Below are 20927 nucleotides of genomic sequence, written 5' to 3' on the forward strand. Positions count from 1 at the left end.
GAATGAATGAAAATGAGTGTTATTTAGATAAATGTTTCGGGTATATATACTAAAGTTTCAGTTTCAGTTTAATTACTAAAAAAAATTTTAAGGATATATTTATGAATACGATATATTAATGGTATTATAACTGTTTATCATTGTTAGTGTAAGAAACATCTGTCGTCCTGCGTTACCTTTTAAATCAACATATTTTAAATGCTGAACTATTCGCAGTGAAGGTAAATTTTCAATATTCCCTGAAAAAAAAAATCCCTGTACACCAATAATCCACAGTTGGTACATTAAGCAAAACGTCTTCCAGGTGTTGCTAGTATCAAAATAAAAAAAAAAACCGAGTGATATATTATTTTATTAATTTTGTTTTATCCGTTTAACGCCTCTATGGACGAGTTTCGTGTGTGTATACAGGGCGGGTCTTTGTTTGAATGTGTCACCGCAGTCTTCACACATGTAGGTCCGTTCTTCTGAATGTGTCAACTGGTGCCCGCGGAGCGTTGAAAGCGTCTAAAATAATAATAATAATTAACACTTAAATGTCGACGCGATAACATTTTTTTTAATCCATATATGAGTAGGCAAAGACGAAAAGTTTAATGCCATATTTTTCCTCCATCAATTAATATTCAATGACGTGAATGAGTTTCATTATCGTCATTAAGAAAAAATTAAATAAATAAGTATTGGACTACATCACATACATTACTCTGATCCTAATGTAAGTAGCTAAAGCACTTGTGTTATGGAAAATCAGAAGTAACGACGCTACCACAAACACCCAGATCCAAGGCAACATAGAAAACTGGGATTGAACCCGGGACCTCGGATTGGCGTACCCATGAAGACCGGTGTACACACTACTCGACCACGGAGGTCGTCGAATTGAAAATTAAATTCTATAATTGGGAATAAGGCGCTATTTTTCGCAAGATAGAAGGCACCACCTACAGTATATACATAAGGATATTTATACTTACATAGAATTTCTTTCCGCATATATTACATATATGATCTCTAGACCGACTGAGCCCGTGGTGCTTCTGTTTGTGGTTCTTCAAACGCCAATCAGACATGAAGAGCTGAAACAAAATTGAAAATGATCGGAATAATTCAGACGAACATCTCCTATACTATTTCTATTTTCCACCTGCGTGTGGAGGGGGGGGGGGGCAGTTGTTTTAAATAAACTTGTACCACCAAATGTGTATGTTTGTGAGTGAGTCAGTGTAAGGAATACATATGTAAGGTTATGAGCAGTTGTGCCACCATCAGCTGTGGTGGTCGTTCAGTAAGGAACATTATGTATATAAATAAAAATACATATAACGCCTTCATCTCAAACTATGTAGAGATATTTCTAGTATTACCTTATTACACAAATCACATTTAAACGCAGACTTTTGTAAGTGGTAGAAGTCACAGTGTTTTTGCCAGTACACTTTCGACGCGAACCTCTTGTTACAGTCTTCGCAGTGGTAACTGAAAAAAAATACCGCTTTAAAAACTCAAAACATACGGTACGACTTTAAAATAGGTTAAATAATCAAATAAATATTCCGACGCATTAAAATCATAAATAAAACAAATAGTTTATTTTATAGGCTATGGAAATTTGTAAACATATTTTGTAGCTCAAATCTATACTAATATTATAAATGTTAAAGTAACTCTGTCTGTCTGTCTGTCTGTCGCTCTTTCACTGCCAAACCAATGAACCCTATTTGATGAAATTCGGTATGAAGCAAACTTGAACTCATAGGCTACATTTTTGCCCAACACATGACAACCAACCCCCTTAAACGAGCGAAGCCGCGGGCGACAACTAGTAACAGATAAACTATTACTAAAAATATTACTTAAATTCTTTCCTCCTTCCGATGTGAAAATTACCCTTAATTTTATTCACGAGAAAACAAAATCATGCTGTGCTTTCAAAGTCTGGCAACACTGGTCGGAAAAATCACGCACAACACGGTCCAATTATATATATGTATATACTCACAGTCTCTCGGAATGATTCGCGCTGTTCTTCAAGTGGTTTCTATAAACGTAGATATTTTTATATTGCACTTTGCATATAGAGCAATATGCTAACTTCTTAGCGAGAGTGTTGTTGTGAGAAGTGATGTGAGATTCGAGGCGAGACTTCGTCTTGAACGTTTTCGTACAAACATCGCATGTAAACGCACGATTCGATGAATGGATACGTCTGGAATGATTTAAAAAAATAAATTCGGTGATACCAGTTATAAAAAAAAAAAAAAATTAAAAAAAAATAGTCTGGCAACACTATTAAATTTGACAAGGGGAGGTATTTAGTTACTTTCATAATTGCGATTTCATTGTTGAGCAATTTCAAAGACAGACATATATTATTAAGCGAGACTATGTTAATTTAATTGACTAAACTAAGGAAAGGTTATTTATTAATAAAATCTTTTATTGATTATAAAATATATACCTTAAGGTCTATTTTCGTGTGCTCAGTATGAGCGATAATCTTTACCGATTGAGTATGACATAATGCGTCGCAATGTACACTATTTTGAACCCAGTTATCATACTATGTTAGTTTAATTGTATGTGCAGTTTTCCGTTTAATGCTTTAGTTTCAAAATGTACTAAGAGTTCACGACTTGATAAAGGAATGAATTTGAAAACTGACAAAGGTTTTCTTACTCTGACTGTACATTATACATATTCAAGAATTATAAATAAGGATGTGCAAAAGAAGAGGAAGTCTGACAGACTGCCGCCGTAACGCGTTACGTAACGAAGTGGTTCACCCTCCCATAAAATTGAATTAAGCCTGTCATCTCGACCGTACCGTTCAATCTCCATCGCACGTGACATTGGCGAAGTCTGTGCCCTCTTGGCACAAATAAAAGCCAGAATAAAAAAAAAAGAATTTATCAAATCAAATCTAATAATATTAATTTACTAGCCGGGTTCATAAGGCTAGAATGAGGGTTAATTTTTATACTTAGATTATTATTAAACAAAATCAAAATATAATTTATTCAAGTAAGCTTTTACGAGCACTTTTGAACTGTCATTTAACAAACTATATTAATTGAAGCTACCACCGGTCCGGAATGTAGATTCTACAGAGTAGAACCTGCAAGAAACTCAGCAGTTACTATTTTTATCAATCGTGCTACATAACAAAATAGGATCAAACGATTTGAACTCACATATAATGCGTCCTTAGGGTATGTTTCCCTTTAAACTTCTCTCCGCACTGATTGCATTTTAACATGTGATTTGTGTTCATATGCGCTGCTAAGTCATCGGCTGTCCTGTAATAATAAAATTATATCACTTTAAAACATAGCAGATACTCTTAAACACTTATTCATCTCTTTCTGTTACTGTTTTTTTGAGGTTTGGAAGAAGGAGACAGCATTAGTTTAACTAACATTTAAAACACTTTTACTGTAAGGGATACAAGACTGTCTAGGTAGGAAGCAAACACCAAACATTTTTGTTAATAGTATTAGTTTGAATGTGTGTGTGGCAGTGTAACTGTGTGTGTAGACACAAGATACATATAACTTAGTACCCAAGATAGGTCAGTTAAGAATATAAGGAATTATCATTAAGTTTAAATAAATATTGGACAACATCACATACATTACTCTGATCCCAATGTAAGTAGCTGAAGCACTTGTGTTATGGAAAATCAGAAGTAACGACGGCACCACAAACACCCAGACCCAAGACAACAGAAAACTAATGAACTTTTTCTACTTAGACTCGGCCGGGAATTGAACCCGGAACCTCGGAGTGTAACCATGAAAACCGGTGTACACACTACTCGACCACGGAGGTCGGCAATCATTATTACATCAGTACCAATATCTATGGACAGTGAACACTCGACATCAGGCAGGTGGTGAATTTTGTTTTATCATCTTTAAAGTAACTCTCTCTGTGAGGAACGTTTGGAGCTTGTTCCATCAGAACGCTCCAATGCGGATGGTGGTTACATGTGGCAGAATTTCATTGAAATTAGACACATACTATATATATATCGGAGCGTGCTTACTTTAGTTGTTGATTTGGATAATTAATAAATCGAGTAGTTGGCAATAATGTTTGATGGCTAATTTACTTTTAAGAGTGGGTCACCCCGAATGGAGTTGTAAGTGTCATGGCAACGCGAGTCGTTATGTTTTGACAGGCGACTCGAATGCGATGGCTGCTTGCAAACCCATTCGCTCTTAATCGAGATGAATCATTGTAATCCTTTGATATTTGTGGTGTGCGATTATTGAATCAATTAATACAGTGATCAGACGATATTAAATACGTTTTATTTTGTGAATATCTCCATTGCACGTCATAGTCTTCCAAATGTCGGATCAATCCCCGAACCCAACTGTTCGGCATCCTGCTTCTCCGACATATAGATTTCCTTACTATGTTTTCCTTCACCAAGCACATGATGAATTATATACACAAGCGCAGAGCAGGGCCCGCTGGATTGTAAAAAAAATAATTAAAACAATTACTTGTATATAATTATTTATTATAGATTATGTATATATTACTTTAAAGTTAAAAAAAAATAATCAGTGTGGGCCACGTCTACCATGAAGACGATAAGCTTGAAGTCCAGCGAAAATCTGCTGATTTCTGCTGTTTAATAAAAATATAAAATATAGAACGCTGTAAATTAAATAATAAAAAAAAAAGAATTATAAATTCAAATCCAGTTCATGAAGTATCCAGTGTGTGACTGGGTTTGAACCCGCAATCATAAGTTAGGAACTTATGCAAGCACTCAAACCACTGGACAATTTTGGTTAATAATCTATTTTCGCTGGATACATTTTTTATATAAAATATACTCACTCAACTGTCACAGAGCACTGCGCACAGTGTATAAGTCCCTGTTCATCCTTATCATGCTTTATAACACAGTGGTTGACGGCCGCTTTGAGCAGCGTAGCTTCATATTTGCACAGCACACACTTGTATAAGGTGTAATGTCTTTGACGGTGGCTTACAAGGGAATTTGTGGTTGCGAAACGCACTGAACAAACGTCACATGCGTGAGGGCCGATGGACTGAAACAATGATTATTATTTTTTGGTGTGTATTTGCAATCAGTTCCACAGCTATGTGCAAATCTGCTCTGTGATGTTGTCATGCTGTGGTTTCTTATAGGAGCATCACTCATTTGTTGCTCAGAGCTGCTGCCGTATCTAGCTCTAGGATGGTGATTTAGTCGTCATGCGTACTGGTCAATGGTGAGTTGGCAAAGGAGTGTGTTAGGATGCTGGATTAAATACTCTTTGTAAAACAATTAAATTAGACAATAATTTTGATTAAAATATTACGCAGAATAAAGATTTGATTTTTTCAAGGCAGAAACAAACTGGCAAACACACACACACAGCTGTTTCTAAAAACACTCACACTCTCTAAAAATTGTAGTGGAAAATCTGACCACTGGAAAGAGTTTAAGCATGCACATCACCATAGGATATATGTGCTTTCAAGAAGAATTTAATTTAGAAACACTTTATTGGCCAAAAGTTCAAACCCTCTGTTAATTGGTGGTAGGGCTTTGTGCTACTCATCAGATATTCTACCGTCAAACAGCAGTACCCATTGTTGTTGTGTACCATTTTGAAGCGTGAATGAGCCAGTGTAACTTCAGGCAGGTGGTGCATTGGCAATGTAAGGTATGATTAATATTTTTTACAGCTCTATAGTCTATGGGCGGTGGTGACCATTTACCATCAGGTGGCCAATTTGCTCGTCCACTTACCAATATCATAAAAAAAAATTAAAACCCTGTTCTTAGGATCTGAAGAAGTAGACCAACACCACTGGCCAAACAGAATCAAAACTAGTTAAATAATAGACAAAATACCTCATCATGTTTTTTCTTGTTGTGTAAAATGTAAGTCTCCTTCCTCGTGAAACCAAGAACGCAATAATCACATTTGTACGGTATCTTCTTGTAATTCGGTTGATTTCTCTTATGTTCTCTATTCTTTATCATTTCATCCTCTGTGAATGTTATCGTCTCAATTTTATCTCTTATTTTCTTACTATCTATTGATAAAAGTTTTGTCGATTTGTGTTTAGATTTTGTATGACATTTTTTATTTTTATTATCTAAATCTTTGCTTAAATTAATTTTTGATTTATTCGTGCTTAATAAATGAATATTAGTGTAATTTATTTTATCACAGTTATCGTTATCTTTGTATTTCAATTCATTATAGTCTTTTTTGTCTTCCGATTCGATATTTCTGTTAATATTATCGGAATTTTCTAGAATTTCTTCTTTAATGGATTTAATTTTTATGTCTGTATTGGAATCAATGTTTGTTTCATAATTATAAATGCAGTCATATGAACATTTTGTAGTCCTTTGTAGGGTACTTAAAGTATTCTTCTGGAAAAAAATAGAATTTATTTTAATTTTAGATAGGTAGTCCAGCTGGTCTATTAAGTAGTAATCACCACCCATAATATTATAATTGGAATGCAAATATACTAAACTTATTCACTAAAATGTTATATCCTCTGTTACTTTACACTGGCTTACTCAGCCTTCAAATTGGAACCGTAGGTTACTAATTTTATTTTATTTTCATTAGGAGAACCAACAGTAGATACAATATTACATCCAAAATAAAAAATTAGAAAATTATCAAGGCAAAAGTTCTACTACTTACAGGTAGTCTCACCGTGCATTATCATATTACTTAGTATGTATTGAAAATATAAATTAACATAAGAAAATGAACATAAGTAAAAATAAGGAAGTATAATACATTTTTTATCTATTATATAATAAATAATAATTAATAAAACGAATAAGATAAACCATAACATTAGAATTACGCACAATTGTTGCTGTTTGGCAGTAGAATATGTGGTGATGGGTAGAACCTACAATAACCACATAACACGAAGCCCTCCCACCGAGTAAATCATGAAGATATTTTAGCCAGTAAATGAAAAAATATCTAAAATTTCAGTACATTAGATTTATTGTATATTGTAATGATTTATATACAACTAAGGTAGGTATAATTCTTCTAGGAGAGAATTATATTGTAATATATATAATTTTATTAATTAATCATTTATCTAAATATAATCTTCGAAAAATAAATTTTTGTTTCAGAAAGTTATTCATTGCTGTTAATCAGTCTGTTGTGATCTATGTCATTTGATTTCCATTTAAAATTCTACATTGAGCAATGAAACATTGTGAAGCAAGCTTGAACTCCAAGGAGCCCTTTCTTTACAGGAAAACAGTAACGTAGCCGTAGCACACAGGTCTTTTTTAAAAATACGTTAAGTTAAAAATAATTTTCAAGCCGCAGATCATGATATTCGTGTATACATTTTTAGTTTTTTATTTTACCTCTGTATTAGATGTTATTAACTTCTGCGCTTCTATTACTTGTAGCTTAAACTTAGCGAACTTCATTAAAACAGCTTTGCATTCCCAGCAAACACCGGCGTTGTACTCGTACTAAAAGATAAAAATAATAACTTTTCTTTTTAAATTATTGACAAACAAGTTTAATTTGAGATGCTCTTTTTTATATTTTTTAAAACAAAAGTTAATTTTTTATTTACTCACAATATTAATGGGGATATTCATATCGCTAAGACAAAGTTCAAAATTTTTCAGTGGGTACAAAAGGCGGTCGCGACTTAAACACGTTTGACATACGTTTAGATCTACATTCATGTTTTAACTGAAACACTGTAGTAAATATACTATTATAATTGAGTTGAATCTTTTGTTTTCAAGATTTTATTTTACTGTTTGACATTGACTAAATATAAACAATAACTTTAACCACAGTGCTGCCAGATCAAAAAATCTTTCACAATCACAGCTTCGCTGCATTCAACAAAACTTTTCGCCGTTTTTTACATGAACTTGAGTACCTATTTTATAAAATATTTTAAATACAGTCATAAAAATAAACAATTTTATAAAATTATAATCAATTCATTTCATTTTAAGTCGATACGGTTATACAGTTTTATACAGTGTATTATGAAATCGTAAATTAAAAACATTCCTTACGGCTTTGAAAGTTATTTTTATAAATTAAACAGTATTTCAATAAAAATTATTAATTTATCACAAACTAATAAATGAAAATATAAATATTATCTGTAGAAATCAAAGGGTATGTGAAGAAAAGTAGTGTGTTGATTACTGATTGGTCTAATCGCCTATTTTAATTGACCTAACATAATATTTAGGTAGATATAGTGCTAGTTTGTATTTCCTTAAATTTGTTAAAGCTTAATATTGGTACTATTAATCATTCGCAAGCCAATACAGCCAAAGTTTTCAACAAATGGCAATGTTACCAATTTGGATATTCAAAATGATTAATTATCCAGAACCATCGATAGTTTGACAATCGATAGTTGACCTCGAAAACAATTAAGGATATCGATAGTACTATCAATAGTATCGTTTTGATTAATATTAGCTCTCTGTAAGCAATACTATTGGTAGCAGCGATACTATTGATACTATCGATAGTTTAGGTTGAAAGTAATCGTTTTTGCAATACTATCGATACTATTGATCATGGAGAGCTATCGATACTATCGATAGTCCACTATCGACACACTAAGCAACACTAATTAAGACATTTGCTTTATTAAAGTACCGAAAAAGACGAAATTTAAATTCTTAAATACATAATTATTGTAAATATTCTTAATTTAAATTTGTAATAAAATACACATTGTCAAATAAGTAAGGCGTGAAGTTGTCTATTTCAACACTTGACATTTAATTGGCGGTTTAACGAGCAACTTCATCGTGTAGTCGCCCTCATATGTTTTTCATAACGCACCAAAAGAAGATTCATATAAGAAGTTTTTTTTTTCGAATTGATATTTTTGTTAATTTTCGTAATTTTTTTTATATATATATTTTTTTTGTAGCAAGCGGTATAATAGTGATAAGATGTAAGACATACCGTCATATGAAGTGAATCGCGCACGTGGATCTCGAACAAAGGTCACCGGTTCAAATCTAGATAAACACTAATGATTAACATTCGTTGTAGGAAAACATCTGTTACAAACCATAAATAATTATTTAAAAAAAAAGTTATGTAATAAAGCGCACATGTAAATAAAGATGTCGTTTTATGACTTCAAAAACAAAATATAAAACGGCCAACTACGAGTCGAACTAGCGGACGAAGGGTTCCGTACCATTATCTATAAAAGACAGTAAAAAAATTATGTCTGTTGTAATGGAGTCCCACTTGAACATTCATTTTATTCTGTTTCTAGTATTTCTTGTTATAGCGGCAACAGAAATACTTCATCTACAAAAACGACAAGCGTCTAACTATCACGGTTCATGAGATACAGATTGGTGACGGATAGACAGACAACGGAGTTTTAGTAATATGCTCCCTTTGGGTACGAAACTTTAAAAATTACCAAATCAATAAGAATAAAAGTAAATCACTGCTTTCAACAATCGCTCTTGTTGGCTTGTTTTCTCTTGTTTTTGGTGAGAGTCGCTAAAATTTGGAACGACCTGCCTGGGTCCATTTTTCCTGACGAGTTGAACTCTGCAGCCTTTAAGAGTAGAGTGACAGGTTTCTTTTGGATCGGCGTGTATCACCTTCGTCTTCATCTACACATTCCATCAGATGAGATGGACGAAAAACGCTTATTCCATTACAACTATAAAAAATATCAATCTCAGTACCGAACAGCGCGTCTATTAGTACACATACAAGTCAATGATTTACATGCTTCATGCGATTTACTAGTAAAAGGTATCAGTAACTTAATATTCCCCCCACTAGACTAAGGTCTCCTCTCAATTAGAAGAACGTTTTGAGCAAATTTTGGTCCAATTGGATGACACCCTAGTGAGAGAATTTCATTGAAATTAGACGCGTGCATGTTTCCTTACGATGTTGTCTTTCACCAAGCACGAATTATAAATACAAATTAAGCACATGGAAATTCAGTGATAGTTGCCTGGCTAAGAAACCTTCATATAGGACAATCTCGGCCATCTTTAAATAAATAAATATTGGACAAAATCACATACATTACTCTGATCCCAATGTAAGTAGCTAAATCACTTGTGTTATCGAAAATCAGAAGTAACGACGGTACCACAAACACCCAGACCCAAGACAACTTAGAAAACTAACTACATTCAAGCCATTTGTAAAAAATACGTCGGTAAAGAAGGCATATGCCTTATATTATTCGATACAAGATTATACAGATGATAAAAAAGCGTGGAGTTAACGCTTGTTGACTTCCAGGCAGGAGACATAACATACATGTATAATCGTATTTAACTAACATGACTGTATTTTTAGATGTTGAAAAAGACTAACTAATGAGTTTCTTGCCGGTTCTTCTCGGTAAAATCTATATCCCAAACTTAGTTTTAGCTATACTTTAGCTTTACTTTAAATAGTTTGTTAAATGACGATTCAAAAGTGCTTGTAAAAGCCTACTTTAATAAAGTATATTTTGATTTGATTAATGAACTTTTTCTATATCGACTCGGCCCATGAAAACCGGTGTACACACTACTCGAACACGGAGATCGTCAAAGTTCTTTAAGGACCCTTAATTTGACGTAGTTTTTTTCCCAACAATTTTTATGTAAGGAACACCTAAAATGTTCATTAAGCAATTATGCGACGTTTTATATTACGTATGAATCTTGTAGTTCGTGTTTCGCTTAAAATAATTGAGCCGGAAGAAATCACTGATATACGAATATTCCGAGCAGATATTCGAAAATTTATGAATACTTTAACCAGCTGACCCAACAGACGTATTTTTCGCTGGATGATCGCTATTATCAGTGCTCTCATGAAGCGGTTTATGTTCGATCCACCGGCGACAACTGAACCAAAAAACTCATTAAAAAAAAGCGGCCAAGTGCGAGTCGGACTCGCCTATGAAGAGTTCCGTAGCAGCACATAATATAAAAGTACTTAAAAAGTTCTTGTAGTTCGTTGTAACTTTTGAAAGAAAGGTAAATTGCGGCTTACGATTTATGGCGTATTAAAAAAAACTACTTCCTAGATCTCGTTCAAACTAATTTTGGGTGGAAGTTTCTATGGTAATGTACACCATATATTTTTTTTAATTTTAGAAGTTACAGGGAGGGGGACACATTTTACCACTTTGCAGGTGTCTCTTGCGCAAACTATTCAGCTTAGAAAAAAATGATACTAGAAAACTCAATATCATTTTTGAAGACCTATCCAAAGAGCCCACACGTATGGGTTTGATGAAAAACTTTGTATGGGGAACCCTCAAAATTTATTGTTTTTTTTTTCATATTTGTTTAAAAATCTTAATGCGGTTCACAGAATACATCTACTCACCAAGTTTCAACAGTATAAATCTTATAGTTTCGGAAAAAAGTGGCTGTAACATACGGACGGACAGACAGACAGACATGACGAATCTATAAGGTTCCGTTTTTTTGCCATTTGGATACGGAACCCCTAAAAACTAGCAGTACCTCGTTCGTATTTTGGGGGGGCGTCACGTCGCTTGAACATACTGGCCCGAGACAGACGTCTACACAGACAGATATTTAAATATTCAATTCACTGTTACTTACATATATAATATTAGTAAAATTCTGTTAGGAATATATAAGCTTAGTAAAATTGTCTATATCAACATCCCATTGTCTCTGGTTAGTAGTAAAATAAATTTAACGTAAAAAAACCATTTCAAAAACAAGCTTTTATTTAAATGCGCTAAAAAGAAAAAAAAAAAAACCTTTACACAAAAACTTTTATTGTTAACTTATTTCGCCATTTCACATTTGACATAATTTATGTGATACTCGCGACCCGCTCCGGCTTCAAATATATTACAGGATGTCGTACAACGTTCACAGCTTTTTCGACATTAGACAATAGAAACCGCTATAACCCTGAAATTTTAAATCTGTAATATCTTCGAAAATATTAATTGAAATTACATGACATCAGTTTAGAAAACTCTAAAATTATCAGTGTTTCTCTACTATATTGTGCATGTATTATACATATAAACCTTCCTCTTGAATCAATCTATTAAAAATAACCGCATCAAAATCCGGTGTGTAATTTTAAAGATCTAAGCTTACATAAGGACAGACAGCGGTAAGCTACTTTGTTTTATACTATGTAATGTTAATCAAGATAATGATAAAAGCTTGTCGCGATGTTAACTTAAGGAGATAAATAAGTAAATTAAATAATTTGATGTGAATAATTTTATCTATTAAAATTTTTAAATTAAGTAAATACGAGTACTTAAATCTAATTTCTTTTAGCGCCATTGTCTAAAAAATTAGTAACCTTGAGCCTAACACAGCTGATTTTAATGGCGCCAAAATATATATATCGATAAGACTTCATTTCCGTCACAGATTAACGAAAAATATGTCATTCGATTTATAAGAAAATACTTATATTAAAAATTATAAGAAAAAAAAAAACTACAGTTAATATTACTCGTGCTACTCGTGCTAGGCCTAACTATGATTTTCGTATAAAAAGTTACGCTTGAAATCTATACTTATAAAATAATATGTCCTGAGTGACTGATTCATCATCGCCGAGCGTAAACTATTAAAGTTAGGACCATGAAATTTGGTGAGTAGCGTCGTTTTATTGAGTAGACACCCACTAAGGCAGGAATTTTGGCATTTTTATCACTAAGGGGAAATAGCGGTTGAAACTTTGTATGGAATTCCGTCATTTTTGACGTTAGAAGCTTGAAACATTATTTTCAGGCTACTGAATAAAAATGAGTAGATACATACGTATTTAAGCGTCTCTGGATATTCTAGCCTAAGGGGGGAAATAGAGATTGACATTTCGTACATAGTTTAGTATGGAAATCCGCTTTGTCACAATTAATAACGCACTAGGTCAAACCTTTAAAATGGCTGGAGTAGACCTAAGAGAAGACCGTTTTTCGCATAAACAGTTCTACGTAGTCTGTTCGAGAATGATCTTTGTGAACATTTTAGATTCTAGTGGTTTTAGCGCACGAAAGTCGAATTAGAAATGTACGAGGTCTTAAATTAACGTAATAATTTAAATTAATCTGTAAATATATTTAACTTCCACGTGAGCCAAAACTTCCTAACTTTTTTCATATTTAATAAAATTAATTACTTGCATTTATTTATATTTATACAACATACAATAGGAATTAAATACATTAAACAATGTACACATGTGGATATCGCTACGTGTTTCGTAAGCAAATCAGTTTTACGTTTAAAATATTTCAACTTTTTTTTCGTCGTCGTTTCTTTATGTTTGACGTCGAAGACAAGCCTCTGAGACTACACACCTCCGTGACGAGTATTAACAGCGCTTTCAGCGCTTGACTTATAAATGTCAATTGTATCGTTATTTTTTTTTTAATATATTTTCGAATAAAGTTTTATAAATAAGCAGTTGGTATTTATATTTACTGTAAATTTTCTTAATTGTCGACAGATAACAATCCGTTCTTTTAATAAAATTATTTAAAAAGTTTTATGCCGCACGTTATATCAGTTGAATTTCTTTTTTTTTTTACTTCTGTCATAATAAAATCCTTTCTTCTTTTATAAGTGTTCGATTAATGATTCAATTTTTTTATTATTTTGTAACTTATTAATCTTTGGCTAGGGGTGCTGTATACCCGCCAAAGCTATAACACCTACTCCTAGCATGTCTTACCAATAGCTAGGCGACATTTATTGGGATCGGCAATAAAAACAGGATAGTAAAGAGGGTCGATATCAAAGTTCAGATTTGAAAAAATTGACTTGTTAAAGTCTTGGTGGCAGAGCTTTGTGCAAGCCCCTCTGGGTAGGTACCACCCACTCTTAAGATATTCGACCACCAAATAACAGCACTCAGTATTGTTTTGTTCTGGCTTAAAACGTGAGTGAGCCAGTGTACAACAAACACAAGGACCATAACAGCTTAGTTCACGAGGTTTTTTTTTTTTATGATATCGGTAGGTGGACGAGCAAATGGACCACCTGATGGTAAGTGGTCACCACCGCCCATAGACAATGGCGCTGTAAGAAATATTAACCATTCCTTACATCACCATTGCGCCACCAACCTTGGGAACTAAGATGTTACGTCCCTTGTGCCTGTAGTTACACTGGCTCACTCACCCTTCAAAACCGGAACACAGCAATACTAAGTACTGCTGTTTGGCGGTAGAATTGATGCATTGGCGATGTAAGGAATGTTTAATATGTCTTACAGCGCTATTGTATATGGGCGGTAGTGACCACTTGCCATCACGTGACCCATGTGCTCGTCCGCCAAACTAAGCCATAAAAAAAAAAATTACTCTTTCACGCAACAAATTCTCAACCGATCTTCACAAATATTACATCAGTATTGTCAGGGTTATAGAAAAGGAGACATATTTTAGATACATAGTTAGCGGCACATTGACGATGATGTCTATCGTCTATTTTTTAACTTGGCCTATTGAAAATTTTAAATCTCATGTCATAAATCAAAAACGGTATATTACTCAATACAATTATTTTATATAATCATATTAATATACTCAATAAGATTATATTAATGATGAGAAGCGTGGACTTATTTTTTGATTTCTAGGCAGGATATTACATTTACTTTAGCAGCTACTGCCGGGCTAAGGCCTCCTCTACCTTTGAGGAGACGGTTTGGAGCATATACAAAGTCAAAGTCAAAGTCAAAAATCTTTATTCAATATAGAAGTGTTTACACTTGCTTATTGATTGTCAAAAATCTACCACCGGTTCGGAATTTAGCACCTCGGACCTGAGAAGAATCGGCGAAAGAAACTCAGCGGGATATATATATATATATATATTTTTTTTTTTACCTTTTTCCATGTACAATTTTAGTTATTTGAAACAGCCTGGAGGCGATCATTTCATTCCCAAGGTGTGCAGTCAACTAAAAATTAGTGTTGTAATATCCTTTAGCACAAAAACGCTCTTTAACGACTCTTTTGAATTTTATAATTGAATAATTTTGAACGTTTTCTGGGATCCTGTTGTAAAAACGTATATATTGCCCCAAAAAAGAGTTACTAACTCTGTGTAATCGGGTACTTGGAGTAACAAGTTTATTCTTGTTCCTAGTGTTAATAGAATGTACGTCACAATTTCTGGGAAAATCATTTATGTTTTTGCGTACATACATAACATTATCAAAAACAAATTGAGAAGCGACAGTCATTATTTTAATTTCTTTAAATTTACCTCTTAACGAATCTTTTGGGCCCAGGTTATAAATTGCACGAATAGCCCTCTTCTGCAGTACAAAAATAGTATTAATGTCATACCACCACGCTGCTCCAATGTGGGAGTTGGTGGAATACACATGGGCTGAATTTCGTTGAAATTAGACACATGCAGGTCTCCTCACGATGTTTTCCTTAACCACCGAGCACGAGATGAATTATAAACACAAATTAAGCACATGAAAATTTTGTGGTGCCTGCCTAGGTTTGACCCCGAAATCATCGGTTAAGATGCACTCGTTCTAACCACTGGGCCATTTCGGCTATAGGCAAGATATTTATACATTTAATTGTAATACTTTATTTACATACAACCAGTGGCGTAGCTATCGTAGGGCCAGGTGGTGCAGTACACCAGGGCCCCTGAGCTCTGGGGGCCCTCTAACCTAAGCTATGAAAAGAGCTTTGAATAGAGATGAAGTATGGATTTAACTTACTAATGATATGTTCAACTCACTGTATCCTGTATCCCATTCTTATTACTCTCTATAATTTTGAAGGCCAATTATTACGTTGAAGAGGGGGCAAGGGCATAATTCTTTTTCTATGCACCGGGGCCCTTACCCACCTAGCTACGCCACTGCATATACGATAAAAAGCTCGAATTTTATTGGTTGGATTTACGAGGTATATGATGACTATAGACAGTTTCGTAGTATTTTTGGTAGAATCTACATTCGAAATCGGTGATAGCTTTACCTTAAAATTATTTTACTTTTAAATTAAATCTTGTAAAATGTTGCTTAAAGTTTATTTTGAAGTTATGTATATATACGTTATAGATAGTAAGTAAGCCTTATGTCGTCTATCCCGCAATGTTTGAAAGCAACAGTGTTTAAACAATGCGTATGCTATGACAGTACGGTGACGAACCGTGGACACTAACTGAGGGATTAGTCTACAAATTAAAGCTAGCTTGGCATATTATGGAGTGAGCTTTGCTTGAAGTATCTTTGACGGATAAAAACAGAAATGAGGTTACTCGGAGAAGAACCAGAGTTACCGGTAAAGCTAACATGATAAGCAGACTGAATTGGCAATGAGCTGGTCACGTATGTCGATGAACCGATGGCCGTTGGAGCAGACGAGCGCTAGAGTGAAAATCATGTATCGACAAACACAACGCAGGTCAGAAAAGCGGAGAACCAGGAGCTTTAACACATTTTGGGAGAGACTGAATTCCAGCAATGGATTGGCTAATGATAATAATGATCAGGGCCATATCGTAAGATTAGGCTTTTGTTAACACTACTTAGGCCCACCTAAGACATATCTGAACGTATACTTGAATTAAATTAATTGAATAGGCTTGATTATTAAGAGCCGAGATGGCCCAGTGGTTAGAACGCGTGCATATTAACCGATGATTTCGGGTTCAAACCCAGGCAGGCACCACTGAATTTTCATGTGCTTAATTTGTGTTTATAATTCATCTCGTGCTCGGCGGTGAAGGAAAACATCGTGAGGAAACCTGCATGTGTCTAATTTCAGCGAAATTCTGCCACATGTGTATTCCGCCAACCCGCATTGGAGCAGCGTGGTGGAATATGCTCCAAACCTTCTCCTCAAAGGGAGAGGAGGCCTTTAGCCCAGCAGTGGGAAAATTTACAGGCTGCTCATGCTCATGATTAATTGCAGGACTCGCAAACCATACGATCTGTTTAATTTAATAAAGTTATGGATTCTTTCGTATTATCGTCTATTTTTGACTTTGATTTGACTCAGCTGGGGGCCCTTGAATCCACGGGGCCCTGGGCTGAAACCCAAAATTCCATACGGTAGATCCGGCCCTGATAATGATATTTCTAACTAAATCAATGGCGAAGATGACACAAAGGTGACCACTTAGCACATTAGCTTGTCTGTTCTAGTAAATAAGCTGAATAGAAACCTTTGATTGCATGAAACAGAGATACATATGTAAATAATATTAGTATACAGGCAATTATAACAATAACAAAAGAATCGTGCGATAAATATGTATATAATTAATATCATAGCACTATATTTTTTACTTAAGTAACCTATAAACTTGGATTCACATCAAGAAAAATGTTTAAAAAAAAACGTGACATATTTATATAAAAGGATAAAAAAATATCTACACTTACCTTATAAATATAAATTATAAAAATAAGCGCTTCAGCGCTCATAACGGCTTCAAACTCCAGAAGCGAGGGAAAATGTATCATTTAATATTCAAGCGAAAATATCTTCTATTACAGCTATATTTACAGGCGGTTATCCCATAAAATCAACGGAATGTTCTCCGCTCCGTACAAAAAACGCAAGAACCGGTTGGTCTGACGTCACTGCCCACACAAACCGCGCTCAAGCGTTCTATAGTATGGACTGTGCGTTATTAACAGCTGCGAACGAAAAATAAAAAGAGATAGATATATTTTATTTTTAAGTATTGTTACGAGTAAATAGTTAGAATATATATTTTTTAATGATTTTTAATAACTATAGATTTTTATAAATAAATTACGAAAGTAAAGTAATTATTTAAGTATGTATATGATACATATTGCACAGACCATACTATATTTGAAGGCAAGTCACGTCATTCGAAATTCGAATTTCAAATCATTTTTGCCCCGCAGTCAGGACTGACCGTTTCGTTGGGAATATATAAATGTCAAAATCATGACATAAAGCTTTTATTTTTTTTATACAGTGAAGTGTTGTGTTTAAAAATAAAAGTTACGCAAGTGTGGTGTTTGGTTATATAAAGTAGAGCAACAGGATGGCGGTAAATATATATTTTGGCATGATTTTCATTTATAAAGCCGGCTTCTTATGGAATTAACTATCAGTAAATATTATTTCTTTATTTCATACGAATACGTTTTGTTGCTTTTATTCCCACATTTTAAAAGACGCAAAATTATAATAAAAGACAGCAAGACAGCATGATTTGAGAAACGATTTACGTATACGCACGTAATTTTTAAATTATTTTTATGTATCTTATTAATATTTTACATTTGGAATAATTAAATTTTATCTTTTTCATATTTAATATTAAAAAAAAAAAAACTTTAAAGTCTTATACGTCTGTCTTCTTGCTTCGAGTTTATTTACGTTTTGAATTCTTTGAACCACAGTAACAATAACACGCGATCCTTCTTAGAATCTTTTACCGTTAAAAAACGGACTTTGCTTAAGGAGTTAATTAATTACATTGACTAGTATCAAATTCAAAAAAAATGCTAAAATATAAATCTCTAAAACTATTTTCTGTAAAATTAATAAAAATCACTACGATAATAATAAATAAATTTGAAATACTCTTTATTCCAATCGACTTTACAATAAATAATGATTTTTTTTTTTTTATTAATAAAGATGCTATTTCCGGTATCAGAATTTGAAATCAACAGAGAACTTTTTGACTTCTAGACCAACTAGGCATTTCATAAGTCCTTTTGATTATAAAGTTACTTGTCATATATATATTTAGTCTATACAAGTATTAGTATAAGTTGTCGCCCGCGGTTTTCCTCGTGTTTTTGGGCTTGGTTAGACGTTAAATGTAGCATATTCCTGTTAGTTGACGCTTATTCGTACACCAGACAGACAGTTACTTTCGCACTTAAAATATTTGTAAAGATATTTATGACAGAGATATTCGGCGTAGACCTTACTAATACTAAGAGTAACTAAGAGCCGAGATGGCCCAGTTTCTAGAACGCGTGCATCTTAACCGATGATTTCGGGTTCAAACCCAGGCAGGCACCACTGAAATTTCATGTGCTTAATTTGTGTTTATAATTCATCTCGTACTCGGCGGTGAAGGAAAACATCGTGAGGAAACCTGCATGTGTCTAATTTTAACGAAATTCTGCCACATGTGTATTCCGCCAACCCGCATTGGAGCAGCGTGGTGGAATATGCTCCAAACCTTCTCCTCAAAGGGAGAGGACGCCTTTATCCCAGCAGTGGGACATTTACGGGCTGCTAATGGTAATGCTAATGCTTACTAATACATAGCCTTTGGTGTTAGTGAGCCAGTGTAATTGTGTAACTATAGAATCAACGGTCATAACGTCTTAGTTCTCAAGTTCAGCGGTTCATTGGCGTAAGGAATGGTGAATATTACGCCGTCAATGTATGTAGGTCGGTTGGTTCGTGATATTTTCATATATTTAATAATACTTTTTAATTATTTATTATATTCGTATTACTGATACAGATCCGGCAACTATGACAAAAACTTGACGCGACTATTCATTACATTACATTAACAGCCTGTAAATTTCCCACTGCTGGGCTAAGGCCTCTCCTTCGGGGAGAAGGTTTGGAGAATATTCCACCACGCTGTGGGCTGTGCTGGGTTGGTGGAATACACATGTGGCAGAATTTCGTTGAGATTAGACACATTGCAGGTCGACGAGCACGAGATTAATTAAAAACACAAATTAAGCACATGAAAATTCGGTGGTGCCTGCCTGGGTTTGAACCCGAAATCATCGATTATGCAGGCGTTCTAACCACTGGGCATGTTTGGCTCAATTCGATTCAATAAAAAAAAATACGTTTTTTTTTAAATGGTATTTGAACTTCATTGTTATTGTTAAGGCTATACCTATTCTTATTATGTTAAATCTGAGGTATTTTTTCAGAAATGGTGTATTTTAAAAATCAATTGCCAACTGTAACGCTTCTATATATATTTTTTAAATTATCAACGAAGATTATTTGCATAAAGACGAATATAAATTCGGCGAGTTGTCTATGAATTCGAAAGATATTCGAAATTTAAAATTCAGAACCTGTCTTGTGAATAACAAGCTCATTTTAAAAAAAAATGTAAAATAAATAATCAAGTAAACTGTAGTACTACAGATAATAAAACATTGCTAATAAATCAAAAATAAAAAAGAAATTAAATAATATTAAACATTTTTAAAAGTAACCACTTTAATTTTTTTTTTTTTATTTAAATATTACGAAAGAGGAATTATATCATGCCATACGGAAATAACATTATTTAAATTGATAAAGTATTTTTTTTGAAGTCTATTAATAAAGATAAGTAAACCACAACGTTACATATAGTTGAGTCAGTGTAAACTACACGCACAAGGAACACTAAAGTCTTCGTATTCAATATTCGTTTTTTTTTTATTATTTAATTTACAACATCCACGGGCTCACAGTTGCCCGTGCCTTTTTTTACATTTTATTTTTATTAATTTTGGCGTTTTTTTTATATTTTTACTGAACATCAGCAGATCTTCTCTGGACTTCGAGCTTGTTGTTTTCTTGGAAGACGTGGCCCACACTGACACTTTCTTTTTTTTTTTTTCAATTTTTTTTTTTTCGTTTTCAATATTCGTCTCGTATTGACTATTTAAAGGATAGTTAATATTTCTTGTAGCGCCCATAACTTTGGGTGGTGGTCACTATTGGCTTAGCTAGTCAGTCATCTGTACTGATATAACTCTGTCTGCATGTTGCTATTTCGCGCCAAAACACTGAACCGAATTTGATGAAATTTATTAGCAAACGAGATTAAACGCAAAGGAACGAAGGACGGCTAGTATTGAATAAAACAAGAAATCAACTTTTACTCAAACATAACGCAATGA

At 33.7% G+C, this 20927-nt stretch overlaps 2 protein-coding genes across 2 annotated transcripts in view; one reads left to right on the forward strand and one right to left on the reverse strand.

Moving 5' to 3' along the window:
* Positions 1–302: 302 nt before the first annotated feature.
* Positions 303–7783, reverse strand: LOC125075242 (zinc finger protein 808-like). The gene is made up of 9 exons (XM_047686940.1): positions 7619–7783; positions 7397–7507; positions 5885–6415; positions 4858–5072; positions 3195–3299; positions 2003–2209; positions 1368–1479; positions 978–1079; positions 303–507 (listed from the first exon to the last, which is right to left on the reverse strand). The coding sequence occupies exons 1-9, from the start codon at positions 7727–7729 to the stop codon at positions 355–357; spliced, it is 1647 nt and encodes a 548-aa protein (XP_047542896.1). The 5' UTR covers positions 7730–7783; the 3' UTR covers positions 303–354.
* A 10141-nt stretch (positions 7784–17924) lies between these two features.
* Positions 17925–20927, forward strand: part of LOC125075277 (solute carrier family 2, facilitated glucose transporter member 1-like) — a 31373-nt gene continuing 28370 nt past the window's right edge. The window contains exon 1 of the mRNA XM_047686992.1: positions 17925–18085. Coding sequence (XP_047542948.1) covers positions 18080–18085 — 6 coding nt within the window. The 5' untranslated portion in view covers positions 17925–18079. The remainder of the gene's footprint in view (positions 18086–20927) is intronic.

The sequence above is a fragment of the Vanessa atalanta genome, chromosome 30 (genome assembly GCF_905147765.1).
Source record: "Vanessa atalanta chromosome 30, ilVanAtal1.2, whole genome shotgun sequence".
NCBI lineage: Eukaryota > Metazoa > Arthropoda > Insecta > Lepidoptera > Nymphalidae > Vanessa > Vanessa atalanta.